This window comes from Ammospiza nelsoni, chromosome 2 (assembly GCF_027579445.1).
Source record: "Ammospiza nelsoni isolate bAmmNel1 chromosome 2, bAmmNel1.pri, whole genome shotgun sequence".
In the NCBI taxonomy this organism is placed as follows: domain Eukaryota; kingdom Metazoa; phylum Chordata; class Aves; order Passeriformes; family Passerellidae; genus Ammospiza; species Ammospiza nelsoni.
Genome location: NC_080634.1, coordinates 29,436,761 through 29,454,996, shown reverse-complemented (window position 1 = coordinate 29,454,996; position 18,236 = coordinate 29,436,761). Strand labels below are relative to the sequence as shown.

At 43.7% G+C, this 18,236-nt stretch overlaps 1 protein-coding gene across 1 annotated transcript in view; it reads left to right on the top strand.

Annotated features, from left to right (window-relative positions):
* Positions 1-612: 612 nt before the first annotated feature.
* The window catches only part of USF3 (upstream transcription factor family member 3), a 28,538-nt gene continuing 10,914 nt past the window's right edge, over positions 613-18,236 (top strand). Inside the window, exons 1-3 of the mRNA XM_059466625.1 lie at positions 613-707; positions 15,425-15,489; positions 17,453-17,481. Coding sequence (XP_059322608.1) covers positions 663-707; positions 15,425-15,489; positions 17,453-17,481 — 139 coding nt within the window. The 5' untranslated portion in view covers positions 613-662. The remainder of the gene's footprint in view (positions 708-15,424; positions 15,490-17,452; positions 17,482-18,236) is intronic.

The following is an 18,236-nucleotide window of genomic DNA, read 5'->3' as shown; positions in this document are numbered from 1 at the left end:
GCCAGCCTTATCTCTTCTGGCCGCTCCGTCCCGGATCGCTGAGTGCAGATGGCGCGGGGCAGCAGCTCGGGGCGCGAACGCTGCTCAGGGCTCTCACAGCCCGCGGCTGCGCTCGGCCAAGGGCAGCGCTCGGGTCACTCACCCTGGCAGGACGGGATTGTTTCATCTGACAGCAACACGCACAAAATAACGCGCGGCGCTTTCTCACACGCGGTCCTTTCCCGGTGCCGGTGATGCCGCTCAGCACCGACCGAACGCCGCAACCTTTCCTTTCCCGTCCCCGCGCGGGCGCGGCCCCTTTAAGCGCTGCCGCCCGCCCCTCCGCGCGCCTCTTCCCGCTGCGCTCATTGGCCGCCCGGGACGCCGCTCCCCGCCAGTTCCTGTTTCGGCCACCTTACCTTGTTGACGCCAGTCTCTGCCTCCCTGCCCTCTGATTGGCCCGCGCCGCCAATGTTTGTGGCGCCCATTGGCCCGCGCCCGCTCCGCCCCGCCCAGTTGAGGGCGAGCGACGCCCCCTCCGGCCCTGCGCTTGTTGATTGGCCGCGAGAGCTGGCCCCGCGCGCGGTGATTGGCTGCGGCGCGAGCAGCAGGGTGGGCTGCGCGGGCGGGCAGCGGCGCGGAGGCGGCGGCGGGGCTGGCGCGGGGTGTCCGCCCGCCGGAGGATGGTCCCGGCGCTGGGGCCGCCGCGCAGCGCGCCCGGCCCGACCGTGAGTGCCGACCGGGGACGGGAGCGGCAGCGGGAGGAGAGGGGCCCGGAGCGGCCGCGGCAGCGGGGCCGGGACGCCGCGCTGGGCCGGGGCCGCGCTCGCCCGGGATGCCGGTGGGGCCGGTGCCCCTTTGTCCGGCCCCGGTGTGCCCGGCCCGGCCCGGGCAGCGGCTGCGGGGCTGGGACGGGCCGGGGCGCAGCTGCAGAGCGCGGGCGGCCCGTGGCGGTGCGGCCCCGGCGGGCGCGGCGCGGTGGCGGTGCCCGGGCTCTGCTGCCCGGAGTGGAGCGGCTGCGGGCCGGGGCTGGGCTGGGGGAAAGTCGGGGGAACAGCGGCGAGGGCTTGGGGAGCGGCGAGGGCTTGGGGAGCGGCGTGGTTCCATCGCTTTGCGGTCTGGGCGCTGCGAGACAATCGAGCGTGAGCCGCCGACCGCGGAGTTCGCTCGGCAGGCAGCGAGAGGCGGGCGCTGCGCCGCAGCCCGGCACCTTCCCGCATCCCGGCACCTTCCCTTAGCCCGGGCCCCTTCCCGCATCCCGGCCCCTTCCCGCATCCCGGCCCCTTCCCGCATCCCGGCCCCTTCCCGCATCCCGGGCCCCTTCCCGCATCCCGGCCCCTTCCCGCTCCGTGCATGGCGGCAGGGTGCTCGTGTCGAGTGCCACCCCCACGGGATGGGATCCCCACGGGCTCAGGGCATGCTGTGCCTCCAGGGACAGCTTTCTTGCTTAGAATTCGGTCACTCGTGGCTAACGTTTCCCGTGTAGTAAGCTTGGTCTCCGAAGGAAGGAAGTCTGATGGATGTGTCTGTCTATTCCTTCTCTGCCTGCTAATTTTAGCTCTCCGGCCGATTTCGGTCGAATTTGCCAGCAGCAGGGGCTTTAAAGAGTTGGAAGGCTTCAGTTTCACGGGCATCAACATTGACAGGCACAGAAGTGTTTGTAGCTCACAGGTACTGCTCGCATTAACGGCAGGACAGCTCAAATGCAGCTCCCTGTGACAGCTCAAATGAGCTGAGTCCATTGATGTAGCTGTAGCTGGATACAGCTGTGGCACATGGTGCCCCTTGTCCATAGGAGTCTGTAGGGAAAAATTGGAAGTAAGGCAAAGAAAAAGGGAGCAGTGATGTGTTGAGTTTCTGCCCATAAGTACAAAAATCACAAAACTGTGTTTTTGCTTTTCACATAAAAGCTTGGACTTCTATTAGACTTCACCTAGACATGCAATTATTAAGCACTTCTAGCAGAGATAATGATGGCACAGTTAAGCATCCTGAAGTCAGGTGATGTAGGAGCTTGTTTTAGAGGCATGATTTTCGCTTTACTTTTAATATACAAGTCATTGGGACCATCTTATTTATGTGACTGTGTTATGTAGCACTTCAAACAACTGCAGAGCCTTGTTCATTGCTCGTGAACTGTGTGCAGTAATCGGAGAAATGAGAAAGAAGAAACTTCCTATGAAACTTCCTTTTTATTAGAAAGATCTTGAACCTTTAATTTTTGATTTTCAATTAGTGCCATAACAATAACTCGGAGGTACATTTTGGGATGAAATACATTTGACAACTGAAAATAAGTTTGCCACTGAATGGGAAATAAGCTTAGAAAATGCTCGTGTTGTGAGCATGATTTTTAAGGTGCTTGTATTCAAAATATCACATCAAGTATGTGAAACAGTGCAAGAACATTGCAGATTTTGAAGTGTTTGGAAATTACTTATTCCCTTAGGTTGTGGATACATGGGAAGATTTTAACGGAGTAGATGAGAAAAGGTGGTGGATCCTGGAGGAGTCTGGCAGCTGCACAGAGATAATTAGGATGTAAGTTTTTGGTAGTGGCTCAGCTGCTTTGATGGCTGGTGTTTGAAGCAGCGTGCTGAGGAGCTGGCCAGGGACACGCTAAGGGACTGTCCCTGGAGTGGCCCTGTGACACGGCTGGCCCAGCTGCTGTGTGCATGGTGGGCTCCTGTTTGTAGCTGAAGTTCAGCTGTGCTCTGAAATGTCAGAGACACCTTGGGAGCAGGAGGGCAAAGATTCTGTGAATGTGTTCTGCTGGCTGAGCTACTCCAGCTGTTCTTCACCTCTGCTCTTCTTAGTGAATGTGCGGGATGCTCCTGACTCTTTTTAGGCAGAGGAGTTACAGAGGAGCTTTTTTGAGCAGTGTTTGGTTGTTGATGGTTTCTCCCCATGTGCTGAAGTTGTAAGAACACCTCAGGCTTCCACATATTGAAGTATAATGAATTAGGCTGCAGAGAGATTTGGGATGGTGCATTCCAAGTATTTAAGCACGCTTTTAATTTGCAAAGTGTGTGACACTGTAACCAAGCATGTCCCCCTTGGATCTGAATTAATACAATGTATGAGTTGAAGCTGGGTGCTGTAGAAAGAAATAGACATGCGAGGAAGTGAAGGGCTGGGACATGCTGAATTTGACAAGAGTCATTCTGTGGTTTAATTTTTGTGCAGTAGTGCTTTTTAAGGTCTTGAAAATAACTTTGTAAGTGCCACCTGGCTGGGGGGAGGTATAAGAAGCATAGCATTTGATACAAAGGGTTTCCCAATGAATCATGGTTGGTTGTGTCACAAGAACTTGTGAAAAGTGCCACAAAGTCTGTGCCACTTTGAAGGACAGTGACACCTTTCAAAATAGGAAAACATGTTCCTGAGGGATTTCATTTGATTAAAGGAATCACAGACACAACTAAGATGAAGAATTATAAAATGACTGGCAATACTGTGGGTGGACAGTCCATCAGGAGGCAAGTACACTTCTTCAGAGCCCTGAGATTTATAACTGGAGTTGTTACAAAAAGATTAGAAACACTAAAGCTGTTAGATTGTATGTATGCACACATTTACACATCCATTTTCATTTAAAAACCCGGGTTGTATACACAGCTTCACTGACATTTCCATCAGGGACATGGCTCAGTAGTGTTATTTAATTGAAAACTGTCTCATCTGGAACTCTGCACTGTGATATGTATTCAATTTTAGTAACTCAAGCAGTGTTTGAGTTATTTCAGATTACAGCAAAACACGTAAAGGTCTCAACTCCTTGATTAGGAAATGTTGTGCAGTTTATGTAATGCTGACCTAACTTGGTGTTTAAAATGCAATTCCAGCCTTTATGGGTGGATATAATGTATCCAAGTGTACTTTGGTTTGCTACCTTACCAGTGTAGTACCGTTGTCATGCTTGGAGTAAGCACAGAGGAGGTTCTGCTGTGTGCACAAGATTGCCAAATTGTGTGTAAACTGGGCTTGTTTCCTGTGTGAAAAGCCATGGCTTTAGTCCTCCAAGGTGAATGAGTTCCTTTTGCAGCCATGACCTGCGATAGCAATCTCTTACATCCATTGTAAGAGATGCCATTGTGGCTCAGATAAGAAGAAAACACTGGGCTGCTGAAAATGTTCCATGCTTCCTGGTAACCAGTGCCTTTCTCACTCAGTTCCCTGAGCTTCTGTCAGGTTAACTGACCAGCGTGAAAACCATGAATTGAAGTCAGCTCCATCTGAAAGCACATCTCAGTCATGCCGGTATTCTGGTACCTGAATGGGTTCTTTGGGTCCATCTCTAGTGAGGCTGGAATGATCCAAGTATGGAGCTATTAGCTTTTAGGTCTCAATCCAGGTTCCTCAGAAACTATGATCCATTTTTCCAGCTTCTGGTATGGTGGGCAATGCCATGAAAATATTATAGAAAATATTGCCCATTAGCCTGCTGACACAGTTAATAGAAGTGTAAGGGTTTTATGGGGAGAGGAGAGCTTAAAGATTTGTTTATTCTTCAAGTAACTGAAGTTCAGGTGAAAATAATACTGTCCATTTGGGGTGTCTGTCTACATCTGTAGTCTGTAATGTGGGACTCCAGGGACAATTCATTCCAGCCCTCCACCTTTGAAGTTGGACTCTGCTTTGCTTTCATGCATCAGTGAAGCTGTTAGCTAGAAATTGAACAGAGTTCTTGTACAAAGCTTCATGCTGCAGCTCTTCTTGCTCATCTACTCCAGTAGTAAAATGGAGCTCCAAATCAGGAACATATTTTTTCCACTATTGGAGCATCCCTAATATCCAGAGATGGTTTAATTCAGGAATGTTTAAATATTGTGCATCAATAGGTTAAATCCCTCCTGATTCCATGTAAGTCTCTCACCTGCTGGAAATTTTGGGACTTCTTGTGTAATTGGAGAAGCTTAGCTAGTTTTGGCATCATCTTGGGTCATAGTTTCACAAGTATTAAGCCAGCACTGTCACCATGAGAAGCAGACTTGTTGTTTCAGTGTACTTATTGGGATTGTGGGGTGTCTCTGTGATCCTTTTGCAAAGTCAGTTTTAAGCTGCAGTGGTGTTCTCATCTGGCCTGCTGGGTTAGGAGTGCCAGTGAGCCAGGGGAGAGGCTGCATCTCTCAGCATTACTTTGAAGGAGTTGGGGCAGCAGGGGAAGATAATCATCACAGGTACTTTCCCATTATTGCTTGGAGAAATGGGCTGATAGGAGTTTCATGCAGCTCAACAAGAGCAAAATCCTGCACTTGGGGAAGGACAGATCAGTCCACCAATATGCAGTGGGGGCCATGCAGCTGGAAAGCACCTTGGCAGAAAAGGACCTGGTGGACACCAAGCTGAACCTGACCCCACAAAGTCTCCTTGTGGCACAGGTGCTGAATGGGCTCCATTTGATACAGGAGTGTCAGCTTAGGGAGGTGATCCTTCCTCTGCTCTTGGCACTGGTGGGGCCACACCTGGCATCTGGTGTTGTTTTAGGTTCCCCAGTAGAAGAAAGACTTGGATGTACCACAGAGAGTCCATTGAGAGGCCACAAGGACAATTAAGGTACAGGAGCATCTCTTGTCTTGGGAGGCCAAGGGAGCTGTGATTGTTCAGCCTGGAGCAGAGAAGGCTGAGGGAGAATCCCACCTGTGGATTGTCTCAGGAGGATTTACAGTCCATCACACTTTGTGGTTTTTCTGTTTTATTCTGGGCAGAATGGGAAGACCTTGTGTTTCCCAGCTTGGAAATATTAAGTGTATGAGCTATCCCTTGCTAAGGAATGCAATGGAGTTCTCCCACTCCTAGTTTCACTTTAAGGTACTTTTGCCAAGTCAGTCTTAGGTGGCAACAGGGAGGTGATTTCATACAGTTATAGAAGAAGACAGAGTAGAGGTAAGGCATTTTCATTTTATGGAATGATTTTTTAATGAAGTAAAACTTGCAGGATCATGGTCTGTCCCCTTTATCCATTCCTTTCAGACCTGTGCAAAGTAGTAACTTGGAAATCTGGTTTTAGTTTCTTCTCCATTGTCAGTGCTAAATTTCTATTGTAGTCTTATTTGCTTTTCCTAGTGCTTTCAGAACTGCTTATTCACCCCAGATAGTTCAGGTACAGTAATTCTCCTAAGCTAAATAAGTAGTTCCTAAAGTGGTAGAATTATTGAATTCAGGTTTTCTATGGATTTGCACCTAGTAGTTGCATTTTCTTGTGTCTAACATGCAATGATTTTTATTTTAAATTTCCTCTTTGAAAGTGTTATGAAAGTGTGCTTTCTTTCTCTGCTCATCTGGGCTCAGATAACTTTAGTTTGGACCTCTCTGTTAAATATAATTAAAATAATGTGCAGCTTTATCCCTGCCAATATAATTCAAAACTGTCAAACATCCAGATTGCAAGATGAGTCCTTTATTCCTGGAACTGAAGTAATTGCCCAGTACACCCACTTCATGAGTCCAAGGAAAAAAAAACTCTGAAAAGCAAAGGTGTGATTGCATTGAGGTTATGAAGGAGAGTGAGACTTCAGTCCACTAAAACCTCTTGTGAGTAGTCTGCCTATAAAATGTACATTGCAAAGTTGTGGAGATTTAGTTTGGTTTTTTTGGGTTTGGGGCAGAATGTGTGTGTGCTTGTTTTTAAAAGCTCATTGAAGTGTAAGTAGTGAGGTTCTTTCAAAAGCTTATACATAAAAATTGAAATTCTGGGTTTTGGTACCTTCTACCTCAGCCATTTTTGCCTTTGGCCCCGTTAAGATTCATAGGGAAATCCCTTAACTCTGGAAGGGCAGTGTTTGTAGCAGAATCTCAGGATTGATCTCTCCTGCATATTGTAGAGGAACTTTGTAGTGCAGGCCCATAGAATATTGCTTCCTATATCATGAAGCCTTGATGTGTTCTTGGTTTGTGTCAGATTTCTCAAACCCCAAGCCCATAAAATATTTAAAAACTTGACTGTATAATCCTTTGTACTGAATGACTCATATCTGAAAAGATTAATTAAAAATTTTGACACATAAACTCTGTGGATGCCCTGAACATTTTGGTTCTAGGATGTTTTGCACTGCTTGTTAGTCAGGGTCCTCAGGAGAGAGCAGCAAGGCAGTTTAGCACATGTCAGAAAATACCTTTATACCTCCTTGGGACCTTGTGTGCTTTTATAAACAGACTCTGTGAGGATCCTTTGTAGCTGCAGAACAAAAAGAGCTCAGCTTAAAACCAAAGCAGTGAAGCAAAGAATACTGCTCTGGCTAAATCATTGTAGCCAAAATGAATGTTTTTGTGTTGTAATTCTAAACTGGTTGTCAGGCTCTGTGACGAGGTCCTGCTCTTTGGATGGAGATTTCATTTGGAGACAAGGTCACATGAGAAGGCAGAATTGGAGTGGCTCTGACAGGAGCAGGTTGGGCAGGGAAGCTGCAGATGCCCCATCCCTGGAAGTGTTCAAGGCCAGCCTGGATGAGGTTCTCAGCAACCTGGTCTGGTGGAAGGTGTCCCTGCCCATAGCAGGGGGGTGGAATGAGACAATTTTTAAGGTTCTGTGAGAGACAACTGCTCACTTTGAAAATTTAAAGGGGTTTATTAAACCTTAACAAAAATACATCAAAGGACTACATAAGGAAAAATCTGCAATGTGGGAAACTGTCCCTCATGCATACCACATGGCTGGTTCACCTTCAGGATGGATGCTCGGTCTTTTGTACCCCTGGGGGTTGCATCTGCCAGCCCTGGCCCCTCCCAAAGTCTCAGTCAGCTCTTCTTTGCCATTTACCAGTGGAGACTGCTTTCCTGTGACTTGATTGGAGGTCAGGTGTTGCCATGCTCCACCCCCTAAGCACCAAGCTCTTCCATTCCCAGCTGCTCCATGCAAGGGGCACATGGCACAGCTTCTGTCCTAGACAGCTCTGGCTGTCTGATGGCAACAATACAGGGGGGAAAGGGGACTATGGGGAGAACAGAGGACATCTAAACCACAGTAACATAACTATACATCTCTGAGGCTTTTCTTAATATTCACACAGTAGTTATCTTTTAATTGTGAGAGCCAATCATCTCATTATCCATCTATAACAGTTCCTTCCAACCCAAACCATTTTGTGATTCTATGACTTACAGCTTCTACATTTTTCCACTCAAGTCTGGAAAAGTCTTCAATGTTTCAAGTACAATTTTTATGTATGGATGGATTCTTGAGTTATAAATAACCATCTTGGTCACAGTATTTGGAGACCAGGATGAGTTGTATGTTTCAGCTGTTTTCAGGAAAATTATTCCTTGTTCTTTAGGCAGCAAGGTGGGGCTCAGCAGCAGCTGCTCTTGCTCAGAGCGCTCTCAGCCTCAGCCTGGTGCAGGCAGCCCTTGCCATCTGATCCAGGTAACCTCACCCTAACCCACACAGAGGTGATGACCTCTGTTAGGAGGAACTTGCCTGCAATTAATTCACTTTGTATCCACCATCAAAACACACTCGTGGCTCCTTTGTCAAGCACAGCATAATTGGATGTCTGTCTTCTCTTTTCAAAGTAGTTTGGTTTTGAGGTGTACCACGGATCATTGGAAGCCAGGGAGATGAGCACTGCCTTGCAACATAGAGACAGTTCACACGCTTTCTCACTCCCTTAGTGAAATTGGTATGTGGTAACTTGTGAATTTCAGCACAAGACATGGGATCAGGAGGATTTCCCTGGTCATTCCTTGATTTCCTAAAGAAAAGAGTGATGTTCCCCTTATTTTGATCTAAAGTAGCTGAAGGCTTTAGGTGAGAGCTCTGGTCTTTGTGATTGTGGTTTGTGCACTGGTTCCATAATTACAGCTTTTCAGCTCCCAAATTCCTGCTTCCCTGTAACAATTGCTCCAGCCCACAGGAGATGGTTCCTGTAGGCATCTTCCTTTACTTGCTGTTGTTTGCAGTGCCAAGATCATATGCACAATGTGAGAGTGGCAGCTGCTCTCATCTGGGTGCAAAATGTGCAGAGATACTTCTCCTTAAATATTTTCCAGACCATAAACAGTGAGTGAGGTACTTAATTCTGGGGATATGAGCTCTATCTCTGCCCCTTCTGTAAGGTTTTAAAAGAAATGATGTTTTACTTAGGAAGACTTGGGAAGGAACAACAGTAGACGAAGAAGAATAAATATGAGAGGTGGATCTTCAGGTGATTAGATCAGGAAGTTTCTTTTTATTTTTTTGTTTGGGTTTTTGTTTTTGGGTTTTTTTTTTTTGTTGGTTTCTTGGGTTTTTGTTTGTTGTGAGGTTTTTTTTTGTTGTTGTTGTTGTGTTTTTTTGTTTTGGTTTTTTTGGGTTTTTTTTGTTTTCTTCTTATGAAGTTTTCTTAAGCAGATCTGGTCAGGATTTGTCAGAATGACCCTATACCTATGCTGTCCTAAAACTGCTTGTTACTGAATGGCCAGTGCAATTGCCATTGATATTTTGAAAATTACAAATGAAAGCAAAACCAATGTAGATATGAGGGAGTATCACTTGAGTAATTACCTTTTCTCTTCTTCCAATGCTATTACAAAAAAAAAAAAAAAAAACCCTAAACATTTTCTTTCTAGTTCTCTTGCATGTTCTTATACAAGAGCCTTACTAAAACTTAATTGCTTTAAGTCAGCAGGAGGAAAGATACTAATGTATTTGAGTTTAGATAATACAAACAAAAGAGACAGAATAAAAATATCTAAAAGCAGTGAAGTTTTCTTTCTATGTATCATTTGCAAGCACCTTAAAAAAAAAAAGTTGCCGCATGTAACAAGTTTGAGCTTCTTGGCTTTAGTTTTCTTTTTAGTTTTCTTTTCTTACCTTTTGCAGAAGCTCTGGGAGCAGTTTGGTTGGCCTGGGAAGATCTCAGCTGGTTTGCATCAGGAATATGTTCCTCAGCACAAGGTGGCAGTGCCCCCTGAGCTGGTCACTGCCCCAGCTGTGTCCATGCCTCACCTGACCCCATCCTCCTCCTCTGCTCACTCCCAGGCTTTTGTGAACATCTGGGAACTTCATCTCTTTGAGGGGTTGCAGTTAAATCAGTCAGTGGGCCCAGCTGTGGTGAGGGAGTGCATTAAGGGTCACAGTAACAGGGAAATCCTGATTTCTTCCTGTCAGGAAAAATAGCCTTTTTCATTTTCTTCTCTGATAGTCTTCCCAGGTTGCTTTGATAGGCCACAGTAGTTAATACACACAGGTAACAATCACAAAGGTTGGCTTTGAGTTACCTTTCCTGCAGCCATTTTATTAGGTAAATACAAAATTAGAATAGAGCCATTCCAAGGGGGAATAAAGAAAGGGCAGTAAATTTTGTCTCTTGATCTCAAGGGCACCTTGCTTGTCATTAAAAGCTTGGACTAAGTCCCTGATTAAAGCTAGCCTTGTTCTAAAACATGCACGGAAGACTGGAGAAGTGAGCTGCAGCAGTTGCTTGGATGAAGAAGACACTGTGTCAGGAAAAAAGCATTTGAGTGGTTCCTGTCTGTGCCTTGGAACTGACCTTAGCTTTACACTAAGAGGAGTACATAACATTACATTGCATTACTAACTACACAAGGTATACAAAACCTGTAAGAACTGAGACTGAAGCAGTGTCACAGCACGAGCTTGCTGAAGGAGATTCAGAGGAGGAAAGATTTGGACTGCTGGTAGGTTTGCAGAATATGTGTAGTTGCATATAAACATGATTCTTTCTGCCTGATGCAGAAGAATGGAATGGCTATACTATTGAGGGAGATTGTTTTGTACAGCCAAAGATAACAGATTGGAATAATTATTTTCTTTTTAAAAATTAATGTTAAGTTTGGAAACAATTCCTAAATAAGGAGTGAAAAAATAGTGCAAAAAAAAAATCTAATAACTTTTTCTTGTATTTGCTGAATGCATGTTTTGAAGAAGAGATTTCATAAAATTTGCTAAATACTACCTGGAAAGATGGGTAGTATACAAGAAGATGTTTAAATAAATTGGTTTTCAGGTTTTATACCCTATGTTTCAGAACTATAGAAGAGATTAAATTATGTTAAATTTAAATCTTCAGAACATAAAGCATCCTTTAATTTCTGAGGATGACATTGCATTAAATTAAAATCAATATTTTAGGTTGATGTTGTGAAAGCTGTTAACTACATAAAGCTTAAGGGAAGCTTGGTACTAAATAAATACAAATGATGAGTTACTGCTTCTTCATCTGTTTTCAGAATTTGGATTTTGCTATATTTTCTCTGCAGATGGCATTCAGCTGAGTTAAGTGAGCATATTTCATGAGTGAACTTAAAATACATTTGTCTCTGAGCTTTTGAGGCAAGTACATGTCTTCTGCTTTAGAGAATCCATGAAGGGATCTTGATGAAGAAGCAATACTTGATGTGGAAGAATTAAAGGGAAACCCTCTGTCAAAACTCTGGTCATACAACACCTGAGGGGGAGAAATAGAGGCCATGTAAACATTCATCAGCCCTCAGAAATCTCCACCTAGGCACTATTTTTAATTTTTTAATTCACAAAACCCATATTTTCAGCAGCCCTTGAGAAAACCTCCTCCCTGGTATTGCCAGCTTCAGCTGTTCTCTGGAATACCAGATAAAATGCAAAGGTTTCTGTCCTTACGGAATAAGAATGGGAAAAACCAGCTTCAGTTCAGATATTTCTCATAGGTACAATCATTTCTCTTAGGTACAATCTATCAGTAGAAAGCCCAGAGTTTTATACAAGTGTTGTTTAACAAATTTAACCACCTCTTTTCAGTGGAGCTCACAATAAACTAATTTGTTCATTAGATAATGTGTACAGCCTTGCTTTTGCTGTCAGGACCACAAAAGTGAGAGCATTGATTGAGTGGTGAACTGAAAACCTTCACCTGCAGTAAATCCACAGTAAAGTGAAATTAGGGTAACAGTCATGGCATTCCTGTGCCGTGTTTTCTATATGAAATGGGCTGCAGATCCCAGTGGAAATGAAACATATAAAATGCAGACTTTAAGTTTACATTTGTGAGGCTTATACACTCAGTGTGGCAGCAAATGGCTTGAAATACGCAGGGAGCAGCATCACTTGGAAGAAGTTTACTGATATAATTTAAGAGAGAAAGGGCAGAGGAGGAAGAAAGAAGTAAGGTCTTTGACATATAATAAAGATTTTCTATTCTTTTTCAGGATCAAAAAATGGTTAGAAACTGTATTAATAAATAACAGCACAAATTTTCACTAGGGCCTTGTCTATCTTCCAGAATGCTACATATAATGAATTGCTGAATCATTTTGGCATCTGCTCAGCATGAAGAAATAAGGCAATTGGAATATTGTGTGTATCATGACTTTGGGAGATACGGATGGCTGCTGTTAAGAAGAAGAACTTTGCTGAGAGGACACAGAAGAAGCCAAAATATAGGAGTAAGGAGAACTCATGTCAGGAAGGAGAAAGGGGTGCTCTGACTTAGGGCAGGGGGAGGATTGGGGTTGTGAATGTGTTCTGGACTGTGCAGCTGGAGTCAGAACAGCCATGTCTGTTCTGGGGAAGGGTATTTGTGGCTGGGTGCTTCTTTATGCCCTTACGTTCACACAGCTGTGCTTCATCTGTAGCCCTGCATGGTAGCTAGCCATCTAAATCCACATTAATGCTTTCTGTGTTAAATGCACTGCAATACAGAAATAGTCCTTTGGTTCTCAAGCTGTATGCATTTGCACAATTTTAAAAATACCTTGCTTGGTGAATACATTAGTCTTTCAAAAATGCAAAGTCCACCAAAACTAAGGCCTCTTTTATCTGTTTGCTCTGATTTCCAGTATATTTGCAGTGGTTTCATAATGCCCAACAACAGACACATCAGCTCTGGCTTTATAGGTGGTGCAGAAATCAAGAAACAGGGTATGTGACTGCCACATGATACAATCCAGCATCATCCTTTTCCTCAGCTTGTTTGAGAGCTTTGCTTTACCAGAGCTGTGTCCATGTGCTCACATCCTCACTAAACAGAAACAGTACTGGACACAGTAAATTAAATTACCCCTTTGCTCCTTGAGTAGTTATTTCACCTGCTGCACAAGGTGCTGCCTCGGTGATGGATACATGAGTGCAGTGTCACCAGGCAGCTGCTCTGCTTCTCCTGTCCCTGCTGGAAGCCTTGATGGATTCAGGTTCTGCTGGGCTGCCTTGATGGATTCAGGTTCTGCTGGGCTTCCTTGATGGATTCAGGTTCTGCTGGGCTGCCTTGATGGATTCAGGTTCTGCTGGGCTTCCTTGATGGATTCAGGTTCTGCTGGGCTGCCTTGATGGATTCAGGTTCTGCTGGGCTGCTTTGGCACACTGGAGCTGCTGAAAGGAGCTGTGCTGGCCCCAGTCACTCCCTGTACACCTGAACATCTCTCTGGTTGCCAACAGCATCCACGATGGCTGGGCTCTAACCAGGTTTTGGTTTTTTATTATAATCAAAGTCACTCACCTGCTAAGGTCTCCCAGTTAACCCTTTCCTCATCAGTGAATGCAGGTAGAATCAGTAAGTACTACTGACCATCACCAGCTGTACCCAGGAGGGATAAGTTAGAGATGCCTTGGGTGGGAAACTGCCTCTCCTGGCTTTCAGAGTTGTGTTTACTGACTTGGACAACATGGCATAACAACTGGATTACTCTTACTACATATAAACTCAAATAAATTTGTTAGTGAAGTAAGCTAATTGGGTTTAAAGGAGAAGAAATCTTGTTTTTAAGATGAGGTAACACGATTTATAAGAGTGTACTGAAGTTGCACCACTGCTTTCTCCCACAATAAAAGACTGTTAACTCTGTCAGGTGTTTTTGTAATTTATGCAGGGGGTGGTCAGGTGAGCACAGAGGAAGCAAAGTCCATGGAGGGATATAAACAGAAAGTGATGTATTCCCATTGCTGGGCTGGAGAGGTTTGTGTTTAAGTAGGCTGTGTGTAACACCCAGTGGGGCAATGGAATGCTGTAATTCATCTCAGAGAGGATTGTGTCCAGTCTTGTGGTGGTGTGAACACTGTCGTGTAGGTGGAGTTGAATTATGTTCCTGAAATCTTCAGGCACTTTGAGTTCCGTGAGTTGGATCTATTAATAGGTTGTTTCCTGTTTGCTTTATTTTATGGTTTGCCAACATCTCCCAAGTCTTCCCTGGAACACAGAAAGAAAGTATTTCAAGATTAGAGTGGTAACCAGCATCAGCCCTAATGTTTATCCTCCTCTAATTTTTACTGAATGCACAACATTCAATTAACTTCTAGAGTATAAAGGCTGGAAAGCAGTATCTGAATTCAGTTCTGGTGCAATACAGATGATTTCTGTTAGTTTGACACACACAGGTGTGTGCACAGAGCACTTTGTGAAGCGTGTGCTTCAGTGCTTTGGGAGCTCCATAGGTGTCTGGCTTTCTGGTTTGCAAGGATATTATTTTGGGGGTTTGTTTTTGATGTCAGTGCCAGTAGTGGTAGGCTCAGTTTACATTAAGAACTGCTTGGTGTTTAAAGTTATATTAAAAACCACCTCCACTTCCTTGCAGTTCAAACAGACAGACAAAAAATACCCTAAAGATATGAAGCCAGTGAGCTTTTCAGGAGGAGCCAGAGAAAGGGGAAGCCACAAGGAGTTTGAGGGCCCATGGGAAGAGTTGCAATAACAGGTTGGTTGGTGAGAGACTGGAAGGAGCTGTGAAAGTGAATACAGAGCTCAGACACATCAAAAACAAGATCTATTTTTTCCTGTTGTCATCTACAGTATACTTATGTTACTTGCTCTCTAAAATTCATTTCTCTGGTAGATATCTGTTCAACCATCATTAACTTAATCTCATATTTTGTGTATTTTTTAAAATTTGTTTGTCTAAATACAGGCTACCAGTCTGTTCAAGATGAGGACAAGTTAGATGCAATTCATTAGGCTGGTATACATAATTTTAATTTTAGCTGAATTATACATATCTGAGAGCTTAGAAGTGTCATTTTTGGTTGTTTTAAGGTGTACAGTAATTTAATAGCAAGTAAGTTTTGTAATCTGCTACATTAAGAGCACTCTAAATTTGTAGTTAATGAAATGTCCTCATTGTAGCTTGTTTTTTGCTTAACATTCATACCCTGTTTTGAACTGGGAATTGAATTCATATTCAGTGAGGAAGGGCTGATAAGAGGGAGTTCAGCTATTCCTCCTCCCATTTGAAAAGCAGTCATATTCTTAACTATTCTTCTTGTTTGCTGAAAGTGGTTGGGATTATAATAGTTTTTATATTTAAAGTAATTGAGGAAATGGAAACCAGTTCATCACAGACAGCTTTTGCGAAACATCTCGATAGGTAACGTGCTTAATTTTTAATGTCATAAAATCAGCTGCTCTGAGTCAAGGGCATGCACTTGTGCCTACACTGTAACAGGGCCCTGTCCTTGTGGTCCTTGCAAAGCCATGTGAATGTCCTGGGCTGAGGATTCAGGAAAGTGCAGAAGTTGTTAATTCCTTCCATGATGTTTCCTCAGGCTCTCTTCTCCGAAACCATGCCAGAGATGACAGAGAATGAGACACCTACTAAGAAGCAGCATCGGTGAGTTCCTGTGGGAAAGGGACTATTTCCTAGGCCTGTAGTCTGCAGTCATGTTGCACTTACAAAGTTTCTAGCTAAAAGTTTGGCAATAAGGGTATGGACAGGAAGTTCTGTGTGCTCATCAGGGTTGATCCAAAAGTTTCTCTCTTGCCCTGTCTATGCCAAACTATTTGTTAAAGATACATCTACCTGGGTCACTTAGGCAAAACAGATTCTTTAATTATTTCACTGACTATTCTGACGTGTGTAAAGTTGTGTTGCTGCCTCAGAGCACAGTCTGTATTTTTGTGGAGGCTCCTTTAGATATCAGGAGGTAACTACTAATTTTGACACGGTCATTTAGATCTCTCCTTTAACTCCCAGTGGAATCTGGATCTTACATCTTAAATCTCTGCAGGAGCACAAACTATGCCTTGAGGTTGTACAGCAACGCTATGACCAAACTTTGTAACAAAGTCACTCAGCACTCATTAGAACTGTTCCAGGGTTTTGTTCCTTTGTATTAACATGGGTCATCTGATACCTGATTGGTAAGGGGATTCTTCAGTCCTTGGTTAAATGCAGCATTCATCTTACACTGGTTAACCATGTAGGATATTATTTATGATCAGGAAAAGCTCAGAGAGAACACTGATTTGTCCCACAGAAGGTTTTTCAGTCTTTGCAGATTTCGCAACTCTTTCTTACCTGACTAACGGAGTATTTTGTGTTCTGTAATGGTAATGTCAACCAAAGGACAGCTGGTCTGTCCAGTCCTTATGTTCTTGTGCATATTTAGTATTAATGATCATCTTTAAGCATTGTTTCTTAGCAGATGTCTCTGGGTCTGACCTGTAGCAGTAACATTACAGTCTCATAGTCCTTGTCTAAGTTACTGTAGGTGCACGCTATCTTTAGTGAGCTACCAGAAATCAGAATCAACTCAAAGCACAAAGGATAGATACACTGTGCCTCACAGTAATCACACATAACTGCCACATGTATCATGCATTCTTACCTCAGATTCCTTGTCACATCTGGACTGTTCTGTAACAGTCTAAAAGGACAGCAGAAGATGCTACTCTGCTTTTTGCATACCCTAGGAAACATCTAAACTGAGAATGTGCTGCAGGACAGAAGCTTTCTGAAATTGTTTTTTTCTGGAATTTTGCTTTTTCCAAAAAAACATGTACTTTTCTTTACTGTACATCCTGGAAGTATTTGTCTTAGTGCATGTGTATAGTACATCTTATTTATATATGTAGACTTTGAAGATTTGAAATATATATATTTGAAATTTATTGACTGCCAATAAAGCAATTTGGGGCATTGCACATTGATTGTTGTCATCAGTCCAATAGTCCAGGTGAACGTATGAAACCAAACACAATCCTCACTTGCTGAAATCAAACCTATTCAGAATTTTGAGACATTAAAGAACAGCAGCTGCAGAGGAGCAGTAGTTTTGGTTTCTCTCACAAAGGAAGCCTCTTTGATACCAGAAGTTACGATGTTTGAAGGCAGTGTGGCTGGAAAATCAACTTGCATGGTAAAATTTTCTCCTATTTCAGTGACCCAGTAAATGTAAAAGCAACATTTCAGACAAATACTTTACTGTCTTGTTCCTCACAAACAAAACTATTTTAAAAAAATCTTTGGCTTTTTCAAACACTGCATAGTGTAACAGGAACATAAAAACCCAGCTCTCCACTATAAATATGTACCAGTAATCAAGTGGAATATTGCACTGTGACTTGTTGTAGTGCAATTAATTTAAGACTGAACATGAACAAATTTTTATTAGAAGCTGTTTAATACCAATGTCTAAGAACATCTGATTGTGACTTCTGCTGCTCTAGTTCGCAGAGAAGACTGTGATAATTAGTAATTTTAGCTGTAATAGAAATAATATAAGAAATATTTGTTTGTATGCACATCTTTAACCTTGAGTTTCACATGAATCTTTTCCCTTTATGTTTCACAGAAAGAAAAACCGGGAGACACATAATGCAGGTGGGAACATCATGCTCTGCTGTTCGGTCTGGAAATAAGCACAGATGCTTTGGAGCAGTAAAACATAGTTTACATGGAGAAGGCTCCCACACAGGAGTTTAGTACACTGAAAAAGCCTCACCCTACCAAACACCTTTCTGTGTCCTTGCATAAACTAACTTTGCAGATTGTTTCTGGTTTGCTGGTTTCCACAGTACAAAGTTAAAGTATGAAGGAGCACCTGCCTTTCCAAAGCTAGTAAATTAAGAAGTTAACAATTTCAGCTGTGTTCAATTCCAAAGGAAAAAAACTGCACAGGCATTCACATGCAACCAATATCCACCTCTGTCATAACAGAGACAGGTGTCCTACCTGAGAGCTTTAGGCTCCCTGGATTGGAAGTATTCCTCTAACCTATTCCTAAGGCACCCATTTGGATGTTAACACCCCAGAAATTCTGTGCAAATGTTGGCTGGATGTTGCAGGAGTCACATCCCTTGGGCAGCACCCAGTCAGTTCTAGTGCCAGTGGCATCTTCTACAAGTAGGAACAGAAAGATGGACTGGGGAGGAGTCTGGCAGGCTTTGGGCTGGTTATCCAAAGAAATTGATTGCAGGGTTTTTTTCTGAACAGCAGTATCATGTGATCTTCACAAACTCAGCTGGAAAAAGCACTGAGCAGTTTCCATGTGAAACGTGTGCAGGGCTGTGCTTGCTGAGTGTGCTCAGGGTGTGGCCAGTTTCTTAAGAATTAAGAAGAATCAGGAAACAGTCTTA